Source organism: Sebastes umbrosus, chromosome 6 (assembly GCF_015220745.1).
Source record: "Sebastes umbrosus isolate fSebUmb1 chromosome 6, fSebUmb1.pri, whole genome shotgun sequence".
Lineage (NCBI taxonomy): Eukaryota > Metazoa > Chordata > Actinopteri > Perciformes > Sebastidae > Sebastes > Sebastes umbrosus.
Genome location: NC_051274.1, coordinates 34,276,116 through 34,296,133, shown reverse-complemented (window position 1 = coordinate 34,296,133; position 20,018 = coordinate 34,276,116). Strand labels below are relative to the sequence as shown.

Genomic DNA, 20,018 nt, shown 5'->3' with positions numbered 1-20,018 from the left:
AAGGTCTGTTTGGCTAAGGACATCGTATTTTGTGTTCAATCTTGCTGTGTTTTTTTTTTCTTTTAGCCTACTGTGAAATCTTTAAATATTTTTTATACACAAATACTTTTTATAGACAGCACCTTTTAACCTTTTGTACACACATGTTTCTGCAATTCATTCTAATATTAATAATATGCGCAAATCACCATAAGTCAAATACAAATTTTAAAATTGAATCTGTGTCTGCATAAAAAAAGGTTATCATTGATTATATTGGACAAAAAAAGTAGATGATTTATTAAATGTATTTATCACTATGTTATTTTACGTTATTTGAGCTTTTATGACAGTTAAACCTTTAGTTTATTCTTTGTGAACACTGCATTACATTTATTGAAGCTGTATACCTCTCCAGCCTGCAGGGGGCAGCACCGCTCAGTCACAACACCACAAGGAAGCAGGTCAACTTCAAACTTCTTAAGCAACAGGAATAATAGAGATAATTTAGCCGTTGTTTCTCTTATCTTTTTTAAGGCCCCATGTTATAAAAAAGTGAGATTTTCATGTTGAGCAGGCTTGAGTCCTATATAAATACTGTGAAAGTATAGAAACACTCAATCCACAGGGAAATACACACAGCCCGTATTCAGAAACTCTGCGTTTTTTAACAAGCTGTCAGGATTTCTGCCCATTTGTGATGTCATGAATACACAATATTTAGACCCTTCACAAAATTTTAAACGTAAACATTCTAAATGTGTCCCAGTTTATTTCCTGGTTGCATCGTTTGTGAATGTCATCAGCTGACAGGAAGTACACATGGACCCAAGCTGTTGCCTAGCAACGCAATTCTGTTGCAATTCCGTCAAAATGCGCTAAAACGGAGCGTTCCAGACAGAGGGTAAATACAGGTATATTCAGGCAGACAGTAAGATAAGATAAGATAAGATGAACCTTTATTAATCCCTGGAGGGAAATTCAGGTGTCAAAGCAGCAACATCAGCAAACAGAGTGAAACACAGGAGAGGTAAAGGTATACAAAAATTATAAAAACAATAATAGAGATATAAAAGATACAGAGTGAATGGGTGAACATAGTGTGTACAGTCCGTCAATAAATAAATAAATATAGTATGTGCAATAAATAAATGTAAGATGTACATGTGAGCGGTCTATAAAGTGGTATATAGGATGTATAGTGTAAGGAAGTGTAAAGTGCGCCAGTGGATAGAGTCCAAGATGGTTGCAGATAGTGCATGTTTAAAGGCAGATAGTGCATGTATAAACTTCTTAAAGTCCTAATAGTTCTCATATGGGGTCAGCCTTGGTTGTGGAGCCTGATGGATACCAGCATGAAGGACTGACCCGGGCGCTTTGTTGTGCCGAGGAATGTGATGTGAATATGAGGAAATAAAGTTTTTTTTGAACATTACAGCATGTAAACATGTTTTAGTAGAAACACAAAATACAAGTATGAACCTGAAAATTAGCATGATATGGGACCTTTAAACTGTATTGTTTTCCTGCCAATCTGCTGCTCCAGTCCAGTCCAGCAGGTGGCGGTATTGCACCTCTAAGCTGGTTTGTCAACCGCCAATAAACACCAAAGAAGAAGAAGAAGGAGAGCTTCCGGCTTCCTCCTCCTGCTGAAGAGCATCTGAAGCTAAAGCTAAAGCTAAAGCTAAAGCAGCCATGGCTCAGCTCATTCTGTCTCTGATGGCTCTCCTGTTCTGCAGCTCCGTCCAGGCTGTGTTCGAGGATCAAGTGGGGAAGTTTGACTGGTAAGAGGAATCTAGAGATGGATCATATATCTGTGTTCTATTTAGAGCATGTTTTAATGTAGAAACATGCTAATGCTAACCTCTGTGAGCCACCAGCTGCAGGCCGGTCTGAGAGAGAGAGATGGACTCTGAGAGAGAGATGGACTCTGAGAGAGAGAGATGGACTCTGAGAGAGAGAGAGATGGACTCTGAGAGAGAGAGATGGACTCTGAGAGAGAGAGATGGACTCTGAGAGAGAGAGATGGACTCTGAGAGAGAGAGAGATGGACTCTGAGAGTGAGAGAGATGGACTCTGGAGAGGAGATGGACTCTGAGAGAGAGAGATGGACTCTGTGAGAGAGAGAGATGGACTCTGAGAGAGAGAGAGATGGACTCTGTGAGAGAGAGATGGACTCTGTGAGAGAGAGAGAGAGATGGACTCTGTGAGAGAGAGAGATGGACTCTGAGAGAGAGAGAGATGGACTCTGTGAGAGAGAGATGGACTCTGAGAGAGAGAGAGATGGACTCTGTGAGAGAGAGATGGACTCTGTGAGAGAGAGAGAGAGATGGACTCTGTGAGAGAGAGATGGACTCTGTGAGAGAGATGGACTCTGTGAGAGAGAGATGGACTCTCTGTGAGAGAGAGATGGACTCTGTGAGAGAGAGATGGACTCTGTGAGAGAGAGATGGACTCTGTGAGAGAGAGATGGACTCTGTGAGAGAGATGGACTCTGTGAGAGAGAGATGGACTCTGTGAGAGAGAGATGGACTCTGTGAGAGAGATGGACTCTGTGAGAGAGAGATGGACTCTCTGTGAGAGAGAGATGGACTCTGAGAGAGAGAGAGAGATGGACTCTGTGAGAGAGAGAGATGGACTCTGTGAGAGAGAGATGGACTCTGTGAGAGAGAGATGGACTCTGAGAGAGAGATGAGAGAGATGGACTCTGTGAGAGAGAGAGATGGACTCTGTGAGAGAGAGATGGACTCTGTGAGTGAGAGAGATGGACTCTGTGAGAGAGAGATGGACTCTGAGAGAGAGAGAGATGGACTCTGAGAGAGAGAGAGATGGACTCTGAGAGAGAGAGAGAGATGGACTCTGTGAGAGAGAGATGGACTCTGTGAGAGAGAGATGGACTCTGTGAGAGAGAGATGGACTCTCTGTGAGAGAGAGATGGACTCTGTGAGAGAGAGATGGACTCTGTGAGAGAGAGAGATGGACTCTGTGAGAGAGAGATGGACTCTGTTGAGAGAGAGATGGACTCTATGATTGAGAGAGAGATGGACTCTGAGAGAGAGAGAGATGGACTCTGTGAGAGAGAGATGGACTCTGTGAGAGAGAGATGGACTCTGTGAGAGGAGAGAGATGGACTCTGAGAGAGAGAGAGAGATGGACTCTGTGAGAGAGAGATGGGACTCTGTGAGAGAGAGAGATGGACTCTGTGAGAGAGAGATGGACTCTGGGAGAGAGAGATGGACTCTGTGATAGAGAGAGATGGACTCTGTGAGAGAGAGATGGACTCTGAGGAGAGAGATGGACTCTGGGAGAGAGAGATGGACTCTGAGAGAGAGAGAGATGGACTCTGGAGAGAGAGAGATGGACTCTGAGAGAGAGAGAGAGATGGACTCTGTAGAGAGAGAGATTGACTCTGTGAGAGAGAGATGGACTCTGTGAGAGAGAGAGATGGACTCTGAGAGAGAGATGGACTCTGTGAGAGAGAGATGGACTCTGAGAGAGAGAGAGAGATGGACTCTGTGAGAGAGAGAGATGGACTCTGTGAGAGAGAGATGGACTCTGAGAGAGAGAGAGAGAGGGACTCTGTGAGAGAGAGATGGACTCTGTAGAGAGAGATGGACTCTGTGAGAGAGAGAGATGGACTCTGTGAGAGAGAGATGGACTCTGTGAGAGAGAGATGGACTCTCTGTGAGAGAGAGATGGACTCTGTGAGAGAGAGAGATGGACTCTGTGAGAGAGAGAGATGGACTCTGTGAGAGAGAGAGATGGACTCTGTGAGGAGAGAGATGGACTCTGTGTGAGAGAGAGATGGACTCTGTGAGAGAGAGATGGACTCTGTGAGTGAGAGAGATGGACTCTGTGAGAGAGAGAGATGGACTCTGTGAGAGAGAGATGGACTCTGTGAGAGAGAGATGGACTCTGAGAGAGAGAGATGGACTCTGAGAGAGAGAGAGAGATGGACTCTGTGAGAGAGAGATGGACTCTGTGAGAGAGAGATGGACTCTGTGAGAGAGAGATGGACTCTTGTGAGAGAGAGATGGACTCTGTGAGAGAGAGAGATGGACTCTGTGAGAGAGAGAGATGGACTCTGTGAGAGAGAGAGAGAGATGGACTCTGTGTGAGAGAGATGGACTCTGTGAGAGAGAGAGATGGACTCTGTAGAGAGAGATGGACTCTGTGAGAGAGAGATGGACTCTGTGTGAGAGAGATGGACCTCTGTGTGAGAGAGATGGACTCTGAGAGAGAGAGAGAGATGGACTCTGTGAGTGAGAGAGATGGACTCTGAGAGAGAGATGGACTCTGTGTGAGAGAGATGGACTCTGTGAGTGAGAGAGATGGACTCTGAGAGAGAGAGAGAGATGGACTCTGAGAGAGAGAGAGAGATGGACTCTGTGAGAGAGAGATGGACTCTGTGAGAGAGAGAGATGGACTCTGAGAGAGAGAGAGAGATGGACTCTGTGAGAGAGAGATGGACTCTGTGAGAGAGATGGACTCTGTGAGAGAGAGATGGACTCTGAGAGAGAGATGGACTCTGTGTGAGAGAGATGGACTCTGAGGTGAGAGAGAGATGGACTCTGAGAGAGAGATGGACTCTGAGAGAGAGAGAGATGGACTCTGTGAGAGAGAGATGGACTCTGTGAGAGAGAGAGATGGACTCTGAGTGAGAGAGAGAGAGAGGGGACCTCTGGAGAGAGAGAGAGATGGACTCTGTGAGAGAGAGATGGACTCTGTGAGAGAGATGGACTCTGTAGAGAGAGAGATGGACTCTGTGAGAGAGAGAGATGGCTCTCTGTGAGAGGAGAGATGGACTCCTGTGAGAAGAGAGATGGACTCTGTGAGAGAGAGAGGGGACTTCCTGTGAGAGAGAGATTGACTCTGTGAGAGAGAGAGATTGACTCTGTGAGAGAGATGGACTCTGTGAGAGAGAGATGGACTCTCTGTGAGAGAGAGATGGACTCTGAGAGAGAGAGAGAGATGGATCCTACTGTGAGAGAGAGAGATGGACTCTGATGAGAGAGATGGACTCTGTGCTAGAGAGAGTGGACTCTGAGAGAGAGAGAGAGAGATGGACTCTGTGAGAGAGAGAGGACTCTGTGAGAGAGAGATGGACTCTGTGATGAGAGAGATGGACTCTGTGAGAGAGAGATGGACTCTGTGAGAGAGAGATGGACTCTGTGAGAGAGGATGGACTCTGTGAGAGAGAGATGGACTCTGTGTGAGAGAGATGGACTCTGTGAGAGAGATGGACTCTGTGAGGAGAGCTGGAACTCTGTGTTAGAGAGATGGACTCTGTGAGAGAGATGGACTCTGAGTGAGAGACGATGGACTCTGTGAGAGAGAGAGATGGACTCTGTGTAGAGAGAGATGGACTCTGTGAGAGAGAGAGATGGACTCTGGGAGAGAGAGAGATGGACTCTGTGAGAGAGAGATGGACTCTGTGGGAGAGATGGACTCTGTGAGAGAGAGATGGACTCTGTGAGAGAGATGGACGAGAGAGAGATGGACTCTGTGAGAGAGAGAGATGGACTCTGTGAGAGAGAGATGGACTCTGTGAGAGAGAGATGGACTCTGTGTGAGAGAGATGGACTCTGTGAGAGAGAGATGGACTCTGTGAGAGAGATGGACTCTGTGAGAGAGAGATGGACTCTGTGTGAGAGAGATGGACTCTGTGTTAGAGATGGACTCTGTGAGAGAGATGGACTCTGTGTGAGAGAGATGGACTCTGTGTTAGAGATGGACTCTGTGAGAGAGATGGACTCTGTGTGAGAGAGATGGACTCTGTGAGAGAGAGAGATGGACTCTGTGAGAGAGAGAGATGGACTCTGTGAGAGAGAGAGATGGACTCTGTGTGAGAGAGAGATGGACTCTGTGAGAGAGAGATGGACTCTGTGTGAGAGAGATGGACTCTGTGAGAGAGAGATGGACTCTGTGAGAGAGATGGACTCTGTGAGAGAGAGATGGACTCTGTGTGAGAGAGATGGACTCTGTGTTAGAGATGGACTCTGTGAGAGAGATGGACTCTGTGTGAGAGAGATGGACTCTGTGTTAGAGATGGACTCTGTGAGAGAGATGGACTCTGTGTGAGAGAGATGGACTCTGTGTTAGAGATGGACTCTGTGAGAGAGATGGACTCTGTGTGAGAGAGATGGACTCTGTGTTAGAGATGGACTCTGTGTGTTAGAGATGGACTCTGTGAGAGAGAGATGGACTCTGTGAGAGAGAGAGATGGACTCTGTGAGAGAGAGATGGACTCTGTGAGAGAGAGATGGACTCTGTGAGAGATGGACTCTGTGAGAGATGGACTCTGTGAGAGGTGTTAGTCAAAGTGTGCTCCAACATTAGTGGAGTTCAGCAGAAGGACTTGGGCACAATTTGGGAGAAACAGGTGATGAGAAAGCAAAAGAAACCATCAGCCAACCAGATCACATTCTTTTGGCTGAATTCTCTCTGATGCCTTCAGGCCGACTTTATAATAATATAATGTGCCCTTAAGGAGAACAAATCGTTACTCCAGGTCCTTCATCCCTTCTGCTGTTAAGCTGCTGAACACAGACCAAACCCATTTAAATGACTGTTATTTAGAGCAACTTTAAGATATGTTGTCCCTCCAACTGCACCATGCCTTTAATATGTTTCCTTTGACTTGACTAATTATTGGTTGGATGGATGTATGGATGTATGGATGTATGGATGTATGGATGTATGGATGGAGTGGGAATGCTACAAATGAATCGCCCCCTCGGGGATAAATAAAGTTGTCTGAACTGAACTGAACTTGTGATTCCTAGGAGGCAGCAGTATGTTGGCAAGGTTCGCTTCTCCCATTTCGACTCACATATGCAGTCGTCCAAAAAGGTGCTTCTGGCTACAGAGAACAATGTTTTTGCTTCACTCAATACCCGGACTGGAGAACTCTGTGAGTATTTCATATTAGGGCCAAGTACAGAAAGACAATCCTCCTCTCAGTCGACATACTCTGTGTTCTCATGTGAGTATTTATTCCATGTCTGTTACAGTCTGGCGACATGTGGACAAGACTGGGCCGGAGGGAAACATTGACGCTCTCCTGCATCATGGACAAGGTGATTTTATGTCATTGCAGTTGAGTTTACAGAGCTTTCAGTTCCTCTAATTGAAAGCAGATAACTCATTGAATCGTCCTTTGTGTCCTAGATGCGGTGATGGTGGTCGGTGATGGCCGCCTGCTGCGCTCGTGGGAGATAAATGTTGGTGGTTTGAACTGGGAGATTGTGCTGGACTCTGGCAGGTGATCACCTCCTCGATTGGCCGTTTAAAGTTCAAAATTGTCTTTTATGTTGATCAGATGTTAACTGCTGTTGTTTCACATTTTAGTTTCCAGTCGGCATGCTTAGTTGGACAGCAAGACATCGTGAAACACGTCGCTGTTCTGAAGAAAACTGCCATCTCTCTCCATTACCTTTCAAATGGGCATCAAAAATGGATAGAGAATCTACCAGAAAGGCAAGTGGACGTTTCTTTACGTTATTGGGTCAACATTGAAACATTGACTTTATAATTTTAATATAAGCCTGTCTTCTCCCCTGAAACTAAAGCTCCTCTCCAGACATGCTTGAAGACATTTATAAATAATATTTCTCCCCTAATTGAAAAATCCAGATTCTATGAAAATGCAAATATTGTAAATATTTCAAAAGTTAAAGTGATGGACACAAGATGTCTCCTACGTCACTGAAAAGTCCATTGTCAGTGTTTGTGACCTTGTGAGGTTTCAAGTTTCCACATCACACTTGTATAAGCTTCACACTGGACCCCGATTGGGCTCCGATCTAGTTGTTGTTATGTCACAAATCACGCTCGTAGTTACACACCGTAAACTCAGATTTAAGGTGAGAAACCTTCCTCCTTCAACAGATGTGAAAACAGCCTTCTGCTCTCAACCTCAGCACAGTGAAGCTCATACATCCAAGTGAAATAACAACAAGCAGACTTTGTAGAAAGTACGACAAGACGCTGGTCGTGGTTGGTGGTAAATATTTGGGGGAAATGATAACAATGCGTAGTGTCGTGAAAATAATGGATCAAAAATGATGTAGGAATCAAAAAGAAAAGATTAGTCAAGTGACAACTCCCAAGATTTGGAAAAATCAAGTTGAATATGAAAAAAATAGCCAAGTGCATAACAATTATGAATTCAAGCATTGATAGAAATGTAGTAGAAATGTCTGGTACATGAAGGCACAACTTCTTTGTGTTTATGAACAAGGTTGGCGTTATATAAATTGTATAACTGTCTGTTTTTACCTCAACAGTGACACCGTGGATTACCAGGCTGTGTATTCAGGTGGGGATGGTGAAGTGTACGCACTGGGAGTTGTTCCACATTCCCACATTGCAATTGTTGCCTACAGTTTGGATGATGGAGAGATAATCAAGCAGGTAATCCTGACTTATAGTAGCAGTATATAAATGCTGTGTAGACTATATAGAATATAATTTTTATAATACTTATATGAAAAATAAAACAATTTTTCTTTTCTCATGTTGTCTTCAGATCTCAGTCGAAGCTCCGTGGCTTTCCAACATACAGGCCAGCTGTGCGGTGATCGGCCAGGGGATGTTGACGTGCGTGGACTCTGCCACTGTTTCGCTGTACATGCTCGACTTACAGCTGCAGTCCCAGATGACCCAGATCCCCCTGCAGGTACCCACCAGATTAAAACCAAACCTTTTTTATTTTATAGATGAATAAATGTGTGTCCTGTTCTCTGCGTTGGGTCGGTCTCCACTGTTCTCATGCTTTCTCTACCTACACAACGGGATTACGTCTCTTTATACCAGCCTCATTTTCTCTGTGTGAATGCTTCTCACCATTTTGTCTTCTTCTAGTCACTGGGACTTGAAGTCACCGACGGCTTCCAGCCGGTCCTGACATCCACCCAGCCCAACCCGGCTCGCCCGCCGCTGTCAGAGTTCTTCCTCCAGCTCGGGCCTGAACACCACCTGCTTCTCCAGCTCAACGAGGATCAGATAGTCACGCTGAGGGATTTCCAGCCTGTACGTAACCGTTTCTCTACCTCGCACTTCTCTCTCATGCATGATCAACATTCTGACAGTTAATATTCAGACCACTTAATGTTTGCCATCTTAAAATGTTAGCTTATTCTAATAAATGATTGTACTGTAAGTCACTCTGGATAAAAGCTTTAGCTACTTGCCTAAAATGCAAAGGTCACTTGACTTTCTTGCTGAAATATATAATAATTGGATGGGTAACTTCAACAAAGCCAGGCTATCTATAAGGCTTTCTTTTTCTTTTTGAAAGGCATTTCTTTAAAAAGTTCTAACATTTTAGAATATGTCCTCATTAGGGCTGCACAATTAATCCCATTTTATCAAAATTGCAATATGGCCTACTGTAATTTTCTAATCGCAGGAGGCACAATATTTGTTAAAGGTGAAATGTGTTTAAAATACCATTTTAAATTAAATATTGTGGTGCTGCAGAGTGTCACATACATGTGTACACGTACACATCATGTTCTACAGACTTAAGAAAACATCTTTGTTTGGTAAAGATCCCCGCCAAAATCACACCATAATCATTTTAATATGTTTTTCAATGAAAATGAGAATAATGATGTAAAAATGATCGTCCCCTCTAATATCGCAAATCATATCGCAATTGCAATATCAGTCGAAATAATATTATATTAATGCTCAAAACGTATTATTTGTATTATTTAAAAAGGATTAAAAATCTCCATGTGTCATACTGAGATATTCCAACTGTTCATTTAACAAACAGTTTGAAAATTGTTGATGACGCATTTGTGTTGGTTCACAGGCCATGCTGGTTTCATTTGCTACCACCGGAGAGAAGACTGTTGCTGCTGTCATGTCGCCCAAAAATCAAACGGTGAGTTAATGTGGAATCAAACATTCCGACTTGTTCATTATTATGTGGTTTACCATCGTGCTCTCTTGATGATGTGTATATCAGCAGGTTTAGTGCACAATTAGTTCTCTCTTTGTGTGCTTGACGTGTGATTCGTATGTTGATGTACCGATAAAATGTGTTACCGTCAAAATATATAATCTGTTTTCTTCCCTGCAGGCGAGCAGTCTGAACCTCTTTAGTGCAGAAACTGGACGCAGACTTCTAGACACAACACTGATCTTTACTTTGGATCCGAACGGTGGGAAACCAGAGAGGGTGAGTGATTCTCCAGCATGTTTGATAACTGGCTGGTCAAGACACTTCAAACTGACTTTACCCAAAGTTTAATATTATATATATTGAACATGCAGTGTTTTCTTTTTGTAATGTAACACACTTTTTATTCTTTTATTCTTCCAGCTGTACGTTCAAGCATTCCTCAAGAAAGACGACTCTGTTGGCTACAGGGTGATGGTGCAGACAGAAGACCACACACTCACTTTCATACAACAGCCAGGTATGGACGGCAAAAACAGGAAGCTCTGTTAGTGTTGGGAAGACTCCTCTGTCTGATTAATGTTATCTGAGGTATTTCCGTGCACTGCTGTCTGCCTCGGGGTGTTTTTTGATTTTACCACTGAGGGGCGCCAGAGACTGAACATTTTAAATTCCTGCTCATAGTAGTAAAATAAGCAGACCCTGGCCAGATCTCAACCAAAACACAACTCTTGACTTTTTGCTTTTCATTTTGCATGAAAATGATTAGTTATTTGTATTCAGTTGTCTGCAGGTTGTAGGGAATCACATGGGGTTTACAGCCAGCAGCCAACAGGTGAAATAGTTTCTGATTTATGTAAAGAGTTCAGTCCCTCATTGTGTTTACTGTTGAGATCCACTACTTCTGCATAAAAGAGAGCAAAGAGACCGGAGGGCCATGCTTTGGGCTCATGATATCATTTGGGTAAATTCCACTTCTTAATCATCGTTAAATACTGCCAACATCCAACCACAGGCTCCCTCAGGTCCTCATAATGTACGCACACACAATCTTGTCCTTTCCACAAACACAAGGTGGGAAAAAATGTTTTATGTCGTAATTTGCCGGAAAGCGTCAACACACATACCGCATACTGTCACAGGGTGTGTGTGAAGTGGAATGAAGGATTACAGAACAATAAGGCGTCTTGTTTTCCAGGGCGTGTGATGTGGACGAGAGAGGAGGCCCTGTCAGATGTGGTGACAATGGAAATGGTGGATCTGCCTCTCACGGGAACGCAGGCCGAGCTGGAAGGAGAGTTTGGAAAAAAGGCCGGTAAATGTCAAACCAGAATCCCATCATGTTTTTTCCTCCCTAATTTTCCAAGTTTAAGTACTAATAAATGCCGTAGATTGATATTCAGTATTGTATCTATTATTTTCAGAGTGTAATTTTCTTGCAAGGCAGGGTCCTAATCTAATGGCTATTTTGTCAAGTTTGCTTGGTTCATCATTGTAAGATTTTCCACTAATATAGAACTAATAATTAAAGGGTAGCTTCAGTATTTTTAGGACCTATTTTTCCATGTTTTTGTGACAAATAGGGACAACATTTTTTTTAAATTGGTCCAGTATTGAGGGAGAACACTGAGCTGTGAGGGCAGTGAGCAGCATCTATGTAACGTTACGTTCACTAAAAGTTCTTGTTTTTGCTTCTGACAGGCTCACATTGTTATTAAGTGTCTGACAACATAATGAAAAAGTTCATACAGAGAAATGAAAGTTTTTTTCTTGACCTTTCACTTGATCTGGTCTGTTTGTTATTGTGTCCAAGTCCAGCTCAATGAGAAGTCTGGTTGTGAAATCTGAATATCCGTATACTCTGGCTCAAATAAATACAAATTCAAACATCTAAAAAAACATCTAAATATTCAGACATGACATTGAAAATCTTTCAGATGACACTAAGCTATGCTTTCTGTACTCCAACTCAACAAACTCTGCCCGTTTCCACCGTGGATGTATTCCACTATTCCACCGTTGTCTCCTCGCCAGATTTCACAACGAGACTTCTCCTTGAGCGACACTCTTTCCATAATGTTGTCAGACACTTAAAATAACAATCAGAGCCTATCGTGGCAAAAACAAGCTTTTTAAGTGGACGTAAATGATGACGCCAGCTTGCCTCCATAGCACCGTGTTGCAGCCTGTTGGCAGCTGTCGTGTACAGCGTTCTGCCTCAACACTGGACCGGTTTCAGTAAGTGTTGTCCCTGTTAGTTAAAGTTATCAGTTAAACACAAAAACACGAGAAAATAAGGTTGAAAAATACCAAAGTTCTGCTTTAAGTGCACTGAATTGTTGCTTTTACTTGTAACCTTACTTCAACTGCTCAGCACCTGCTGCATTTAATCATCGGTGTTGTAGTTCTGTTATTTTTGAGGCTCAGCTGTAAAAACAGATTTCTTGGGTGTGTTCACTTGGCCGCTATTTGCTTCACTTTCTTTTGTCTTTGTCCTGTTTTTATTGCTTCGCTTGGATTCAGCCATTCAAGGTAACACACCTCTCTCTGCTTCTCTTAAATACAACCTGGTTAAAGGGTCTTTTAAGATTAAGATCTCCTGTTGTTGACTGAAAATCCCCCCTGCCGTATCCATATTAATGTTATAAGGTACACAATGTGTAAGTGGTGATTCTCCATCCACTGAAAGTCTTTAAGCAGCATCCGTGTTCTCTCTGTGATTGTTCCAGACGGCCTGTTGTCCATGGTGATGAAGAGGCTCTCCTCTCAGCTCATCTTGCTGCAGGCGTGGGTCGCCCACCTCTGGAAGCTCTTCTACGACGCCCGCAAGCCTCGCAGTCAAGTCAAAAACGACGTGACCATCGAGAACCTCTCTAGAGACGAGTTCAACCTGCAGAAGATGATGGTCATGGTTACTGCGTCTGGGAAGGTACGAGAGTAAAGCTCAGCCTCTCGTGGAGTTACTGTTGGGTGGTGTTTCAGGAGAGATTTGTGATTAAACTAGTTTCTGTTTATTTTGTTTATGGTTAAATTAAACACTAATAAATCGACTCTATCAGGCCATGTTCAAACTCATGTTTCCCCTTTTTCTTCAAGCTCTTTGGTATCGACAGCAAGACGGGCAGTATTTTATGGAGGCACTACCTGGACTACATCCCATCTAATGCAGCTTTCAAACTCATGGTGCAACGGACCACTGCACACTTCCCTCATCCGCCACAGTGCACGCTGCTCATCAAAGACAAGGTATCTAATAACAAGAGCTCTGGGGTTGAAGAGATTCAGGCTTGGGAGACAATTTTATTATATTATAACAAAGCAAATTACTTATCTGTGAAATCAGCTGATCATTTGGTCATTTTTTTGTACCTTTCATAAAGTGAGGGGCTTCAAGACAGACAACTTTAAGTTCCTACTGAGCATGCCTCAGTTCTTCCTAACATACAGCGAGCGAGCAAACTCTGGCGACTGGAGCGCGAAGAATTATCCAGATATACTCCGAGCGATGTCACTCTGTATTACATTACAACTGTCAGTTACTGTTGATTAGCGTTGATGTTGACCAGTGAAAACAGGTTGGAGGTGCACAAAACTTTGCATAAATAGAGCCAGAGCGAACGTTTTTTCAAACAAGTGACACGGCGCTTTGCCTGTTCGCTGACGCACGGAGCAGGTTAGGACATCTTCATCGGGAAAAACTGAACAATCAGATGTTCGCATCGCGTCCAGTTAGGAAGAGGTGTTATTGTTTTATTCTTCTGCAGTTAGCAGCACTTGAAAAGAAAACATTGGATATTATGTGTATTTATTTTTTGACATTTCTAATATATATTTTTTGTTCTATTTTATTTCCCAAGGACACAGGCCTGGCCACCCTCCATGTGTTTAACCCTATCTTTGGAAAGAAGAGTCACGTCACCCCGCCTGCTCTGCCTCAGCCCATCCTTCAGTCACTCATGCTGCCTGTCATGGACCAGGATTATGCTAAGGTCTTACTCCTTGTTGATGACCAGTACAAGGTCAGTGGTAAACCTCATCCTCACCCGCCAGATCAACAGACATGATGTGTGTATCCATGCGCATCAGGTCAACACATGACTTGTAAAGTTTAATCCATCTATTATTTTTTCTCCACAGGTGTCGGCTTTTCCCTCCACAAAGAACGTCCTGCAGCAGCTCCAGGAGATGGCCTCCACCATATTCTTCTATCTGGTCGACTCCAGCCAGGGAAGACTTTCTGGCTACAGGCTGCGGACGGCAAGTCAACCTTATTTTACTGAATCATGTCAACGTTCTTTGCACATCGGGGCTCAAGAGTGTTGGACAGGTTTTAGAAAGCCGAGCCACCGCCGGTCTTCACCTTTTGGTTGCCGTTAGGTGACGATCCCATATTTTTACTGTTCATAATTGCAGTGATCATTTGACTTTGACAGTAATGAGAAGGCGATCAAGAACCTTCAAATATCGCTCAAACATATTTTACATAACAAATAATTAAAGGTGCAGTGTGTAGGATTTTGCAGCATCGAGCAGTGAAACTGAAACGTGTCAGTGTCAGTGTTTGGTTTGTCCGTTCTGGGCTACTGTAGAAACATGGCGGCCGGCTCTGTGAAGAGGATCCGCTCCCTATGTAGATATGAAGGACTCATTCTAAGCCAACGAAAACACAACGATTCTTAGTTTCAGATGATTATACACTAAAGAAAACTTACTTATTAAAGGTACAGTGTGTAGGATTTGGCGGTTTCTAGCGGTGTGGTTGCATATTGCAACCAACTGAGTACCCCTCTGCTCATCCTCCCTTTCCAAGACTGCGGTAACGTGAGTCAGCGAGTGTAAAACCATGGTAACGCCGTTCTCCTCGCTCAGAGGCCATCCTTACCATAATAACACTACTTTAGGAGCAACGGAAGTCAGACGCCGGCTGGCGGTACCACAGTTTGTCACTCTGCGGCTCACGTTACCTCAGTTTTATAAGAGAACTACGGTGGCCTTCAGGTAACGTAGAAACATGAAAGTCTCTCTCTAGAGCCAGAGTTTAGTTTGTCCGTTCTGGGCTACTGTAGAAACATGGTGGACTCCGTGAAGAGGACCGGCTCTATATGTAGATATAAGCGGCTCATTCTAAGCTAACGAAAACACAACGATTCTTAGTTTCAGGCGATTACACACTAATGAAAACATACTTATTAATCTTATATTCCTTCCTGCCAATAGATCCCCTTAAATGCTACACACTGTTCCTTTAATAGATCAAGAGTATATTGGAGTGTCTCAGTTTGAAGGATACCAGCGGAGCTCTATACCAGCAACGGGACATAATGATGCTTAAAGAGTGAACCTCATAGCCAGAGGTCTGTTTTATTGTTCCTGATTGGCGAAGGTAATGAATGTGGATGTTTTATTGTGTGCTCAGGACTTGTCGACAGAGCTGATCTGGGAGATTGTCGTCCCAACAGAAGTACAGAAGATCATCTCGGTCAAAGGGAAAAGACCCAATGAGCATGTGCACTCCCAGGGCCGAGTGATGGGAGACCGTAGTGTCCTCTATAAGGTATGAGAACTTCCCCTGAAGACTTACTGTACTAACGCTGTGGGTTGGAAGGAGTGTCATTGCTCTTATTAGTGCCGGGTTAGGTCACCGTTGTCTCGACGTCTCTCTCTCTCTCTTATAGAGTCACTCCTCGTCTTCTGATGACGGCTGAAAACTAATCTTTCCAAGAATTACTGTACCTCATGTCATTGTTTCCCCAGTGAATCATATCCTCCCTCCACCACTGACCTTTCCTCCACTGGGACTCTTACACTCCCTCCCTACTGTAGTTCCTGTAGTAATCTGTGAAATGAATTATATTCTCCTCTTGATGTTGTAATGATTAGGTAATCGCTCACATGATCCTGAAGAACTGCTAATGGCTGTGAAAGAGGAGATTTGGCATGCGGCTGAGAGGGCCCTTCAATATTTCCAAAAAAACACTCCAGCACATTGTTTTTGTTGTCACTGGTTATGCCTACTCTTTATTTAAACATTACACCTCTTCATTGAGCTTGTTTATATTTAACATGTTGGCAAGACGTGACTGAAAAGACCAGCGTGTTAAATTAGAATCGGCCCGTAAAGCTTATTTTATATCTTTAAGTCAGACTCCTACTAAGGTCAATATATCCAAATATAGATGGCTAAATACATTTTAAATGTAAATCCTATCAAATCGATTGTCTTGATATAGTAGCTCAGTGAAACATTTTGATTCATCATATTGCCCATCTGTAGTCCGCTACACCCCAAATAGTATATAGTAGTGTATATAAGAGTCAGGGTTGTTGCGGAAAATAAAGACGACCCAGAAACACACATAACTTGTGTATTTTTCAACCTCGATTAAGATGCTGAGTTGTGTTTCATATATCATTTCTTCCAGTACCTGAACCCCAACCTGCTGGCCGTGGTGACTGAGAGCACCGACCTGCATCAGGAGCGAAGCTTCGTGGGGATCCTCCTGATCGACGGCGTGACTGGTCGCATCATCTACGAGGCTGTTCAGAGAAAGAGCAAAGGACCGGTGCATGTTGTGCACTCTGAAAACTGGGTGGTGGTGAGTACTATTGACCGCTGAATAGAATAGAATAGAATAGAATAGAATAGAATAGAAAGCTTTATTGACATCGTATTAAATACAATGAGATTCACAGTTGCCACTTCTGGTCATGCTAAACCCCCACGCTGTAATCAAGCACTGAACACATTAGGAGACAAATGTTGAAGGAGAACGCCGGTTAAAGCCCCTGAATGAGCCCCTGAATGAGCCCCTGAATGAGCCCCTGAATGAGCCCCTGAATGAGCCCCTGAATGAGCCTCTGTTTGACTCCGCAGTACGAATACTGGAGCACCAAGTCTCGCAGGAACGAGTTCTCTGTGATCGAGCTGTACGAAGGGATGGAGCTCTACAACAGCACCGTGTTCAGCTCGCTAGACCGGCCGCACGCTCCTCATGTGCTGCAGCAGTCTTACATTTTCCCCTCATCCATTTCTGCCATGGAGGCCACGCTGACCGAGAAGGGCATCACCAGCCGCCATCTGCTCAGTGAGTTTCCAGCGAGGTCCAGATTTCCGGGCTGCAGTGTAACACGCCTTCTTTCCAACGTTGTTTTTAATACGTTTCTCTGGGTTTTCTCCGTCACAGTTGGCCTGCCATCTGGAGGGATTTTGTCATTACCCAAGATGTTCCTTGACCCTCGGAGGCCAGAGATCGTAACGGAGCAAAGCCGGTGCGTCTTCCGGTCCGGTTTGGTTTTAAAACATTTACATTGACTTGTTGTTTTTGTCTAACTTGTTGACTTGATCTCCAGGGAAGAGAACCTGATACCGTACGCACCAGAGCTGCTGATCCGTACAGAGTGGTTCATCAACTACAACCAGACTGTATCAAGAGTACGAGGAATCTACACGGCCCCCTCTGGACTGGAGTCCACCTGCCTGGTGAGTCTGCCGTAACAATACTGACTAACATAGTTCAGTATATGACAGGGGTCAGCAACCTGTGCCTCTTCAGCTCCTCTCCAGGGGCTCCCTGTGGATTTAAAAAAACAATTAGTGGAAATGAATAACTGTTTTTTTGTTTACATTTTCATTTTAATGTATCATTGTTGTAGGTCTAATGTACGACAGTACGACGGAGTATTAGGGCCACATTGAGGGAAAAAAATAAAACTGAGATTTCGAGAATAAAGTCAGAATGTGTAGCCGTTGTAGAAGGGGGTGTAGCAGTGGTCCAGTGTGTTTTACCCCCCCGTGTGTTGAAGTGAATGTCCTGATACAGTTTTGGAGAAATGTTTCTTAGATTGGCCCGGTTGAAGTCCCGCGCAACAATGAGTGCGGTCTTAGGGTGCGCGTTCTCCTGCACGTTAACTGCTCTGTTTAACTCCCGGAGCGTTCTGTCCGTGTCGGCCTGGGGGGGAATATAAACACTGGTGATGGTAACCGATGTAAACTCCCCGGGTAGCCAAACAGGCCGACACTGCAGCATGAGGGACTCCTGTCCAGAGCTGAAAACACAATAAAAATGAAAGTAAAAAAACCCAAACATCGAGGTTGTGACCACGTTGTTTTCTCCCCTTCAGGTAAATTCAGTGATCAGTAAATAGGACAATGTTTCTTTCTTTGCTTGCAGGTGGTGGCGTACGGTCTCGACATCTACCAGACGCGCGTCTATCCCTCAAAGCAGTTTGACGTCCTGAAAGACGACTACGACTACATGCTGATCAGCAGCGTCCTCTTCGCCCTTTTCTTCGCCACCATGATCAGCAAACGCCTGGCAGAAGTCAAACTGCTCAACCGGGCCTGGCGGTAAAGCGATGGTCAGAATCCCATCTCTTACAGCCCCGAGGCTGCACGAAGGACCTCAGCTTCGAGGAGATGAGACGGCTGAGGCCGCGCCTGTCGAAGAACACAGGCCAAAGAATCAATAAGGCCCATAAGGAACTGCAGGGGTGAGGGGACGGCGGGGTGGGGGTGAACGGAGGGATTAGTAGAGGTTTTATCTCTTTGTTTTTTAACTTATTTTGCAAGCACAAGGAATTATTTCATAGTAGAATAACTGTTGTCATTTTGATTCAATGTTTAACACATAACTAATTACAAATGAATGAATTGTGGAGAAATTCCCACACATGTGAAAGTTCAATAATGTTAGTTTAGTTTTTTTTTTTCCAAGATTAGGTTTGTGACATTTCTGCCTCATTAGACGGCTCTAATGGAGAGTGATCGTACATGTGGAGGTCAGAGAAAAGACCGACATGCAACACGTGTGAGCATGATTTGATCACCGTGATTACCCAACATGCCGTTTGGTTTGATGGCAGATGAACTGAACTGTGTGATGAGGAGATGAAGCAGAATGGACAAGAAATGGTTATTCGTGTGTTCCTGAAGACTCTCCCACCAAAGGCTCCGTCACGCTGTCGTCACCATCACACACACACACACGACCATCAGTAGCCTTTATTTGATGTACATCAACCATCCTGCAGCTCAACGTCTGTGTGTGTCGGCTACTGTTGATGCTCCATTAAAACTTGTCCCAGAACTCCAGTTCAAGTGTTTTTTTTCTGTTTTCAGACAAAAATGTTTAATTATGGTCAGAAATATATCCAACATTTTAAAAAAGGTGTATTTAATGCTTAGGTGCATGATTACTTTAAGTACGGATGTGTTGAGGTTAGAGCTGCAACACTTGAGTAATGAATTAGTTGTCAACTATTCAATTAATCAACTATTTTGAGTAATTTTATTTTAATAAATATATATAATATAATAATATGACTTTTGTCTCTTAAACGTCTGACTTTATATATATATATATATATATATATATATATTTCTCATAATATTATGACTTTATTCTCGTTAACTTCTGACTTTATTTTCATAATATTATGACTTTATTCTCGTTAACATGAATTATTTTCATAATATTATGACTTTATTCTCGTTAACTTCTGACTTTATTCTCATAATATTATTACTTTATTCTCGTTAACTTCTGACTTTATTCTCATAATATTATGACTTTATTCTCATATTACTTTTTTTCTCGTTATCCTATGACTTTATTCTCGTAATACTATGACTATTCTTGTAATATTATGACTTTTATTAATATTGTAAAACATTTCCAGAAAGTTTATCGATGTATAAATCAGTAAAATTGTCTAAAAGCCTTAAACCGTGTCAGATGGCCGATAATTATGGTATTAAATGAATCATAGAGGTACATCCTGATACTCATTTCATGTCTGCATTACAATACGTTTTATCTCAAAGCAGCAGGACACATTTACACTCAACTGATTATAGTAAATTAAAGCAGTCTCTGCGGTTTATGGGACAATAAGACAAAATAAAGAGCTGATATGTTTCCTCTCTTTTCAAAGGAAGGCCGTAGTTTCAAAAGGATCGAACGTCAGAAATAATAACAGATTCCTCCTGAGAAAAAACCTTTCCATTGGTACATGTCATTGTTCTGGTGCAGAAAAAAGGACATTGAGCCTTTTATAGAATTAATAAGTTATTTTATTTCTATAAATAGATTAAAAATACAAATTTACAATGATTTACTTTTGACAC

General features: G+C 43.2%; 1 protein-coding gene across 2 annotated transcripts; it reads left to right on the top strand.

Moving 5' to 3' along the window:
* Positions 1–1,589: 1,589 nt before the first annotated feature.
* On the top strand, positions 1,590–18,983 carry emc1 (ER membrane protein complex subunit 1). 2 transcript variants are annotated; one of them, XM_037773197.1, is made up of 23 exons: positions 1,590–1,763; positions 6,765–6,892; positions 6,993–7,058; positions 7,150–7,243; positions 7,330–7,458; positions 8,268–8,394; positions 8,510–8,659; positions 8,845–9,012; positions 9,803–9,874; positions 10,073–10,171; positions 10,316–10,412; positions 11,091–11,207; positions 12,416–12,424; positions 12,622–12,821; positions 12,989–13,138; positions 13,750–13,911; positions 14,030–14,149; positions 15,309–15,446; positions 16,315–16,488; positions 16,767–16,977; positions 17,077–17,161; positions 17,243–17,372; positions 18,064–18,983. In XM_037773197.1, exons 1-23 carry the CDS (start codon positions 1,675–1,677, stop codon positions 18,241–18,243), a joined length of 2,895 nt encoding a protein of 964 aa, XP_037629125.1. In that variant the 5' UTR covers positions 1,590–1,674; the 3' UTR covers positions 18,244–18,983. The 2 variants fall into 2 exon arrangements, with proteins under 2 accessions (XP_037629125.1, XP_037629126.1); XM_037773198.1 differs by lacking the exon at positions 12,416–12,424.
* The last annotated feature ends 1,035 nt before the right edge of the window (positions 18,984–20,018 follow it).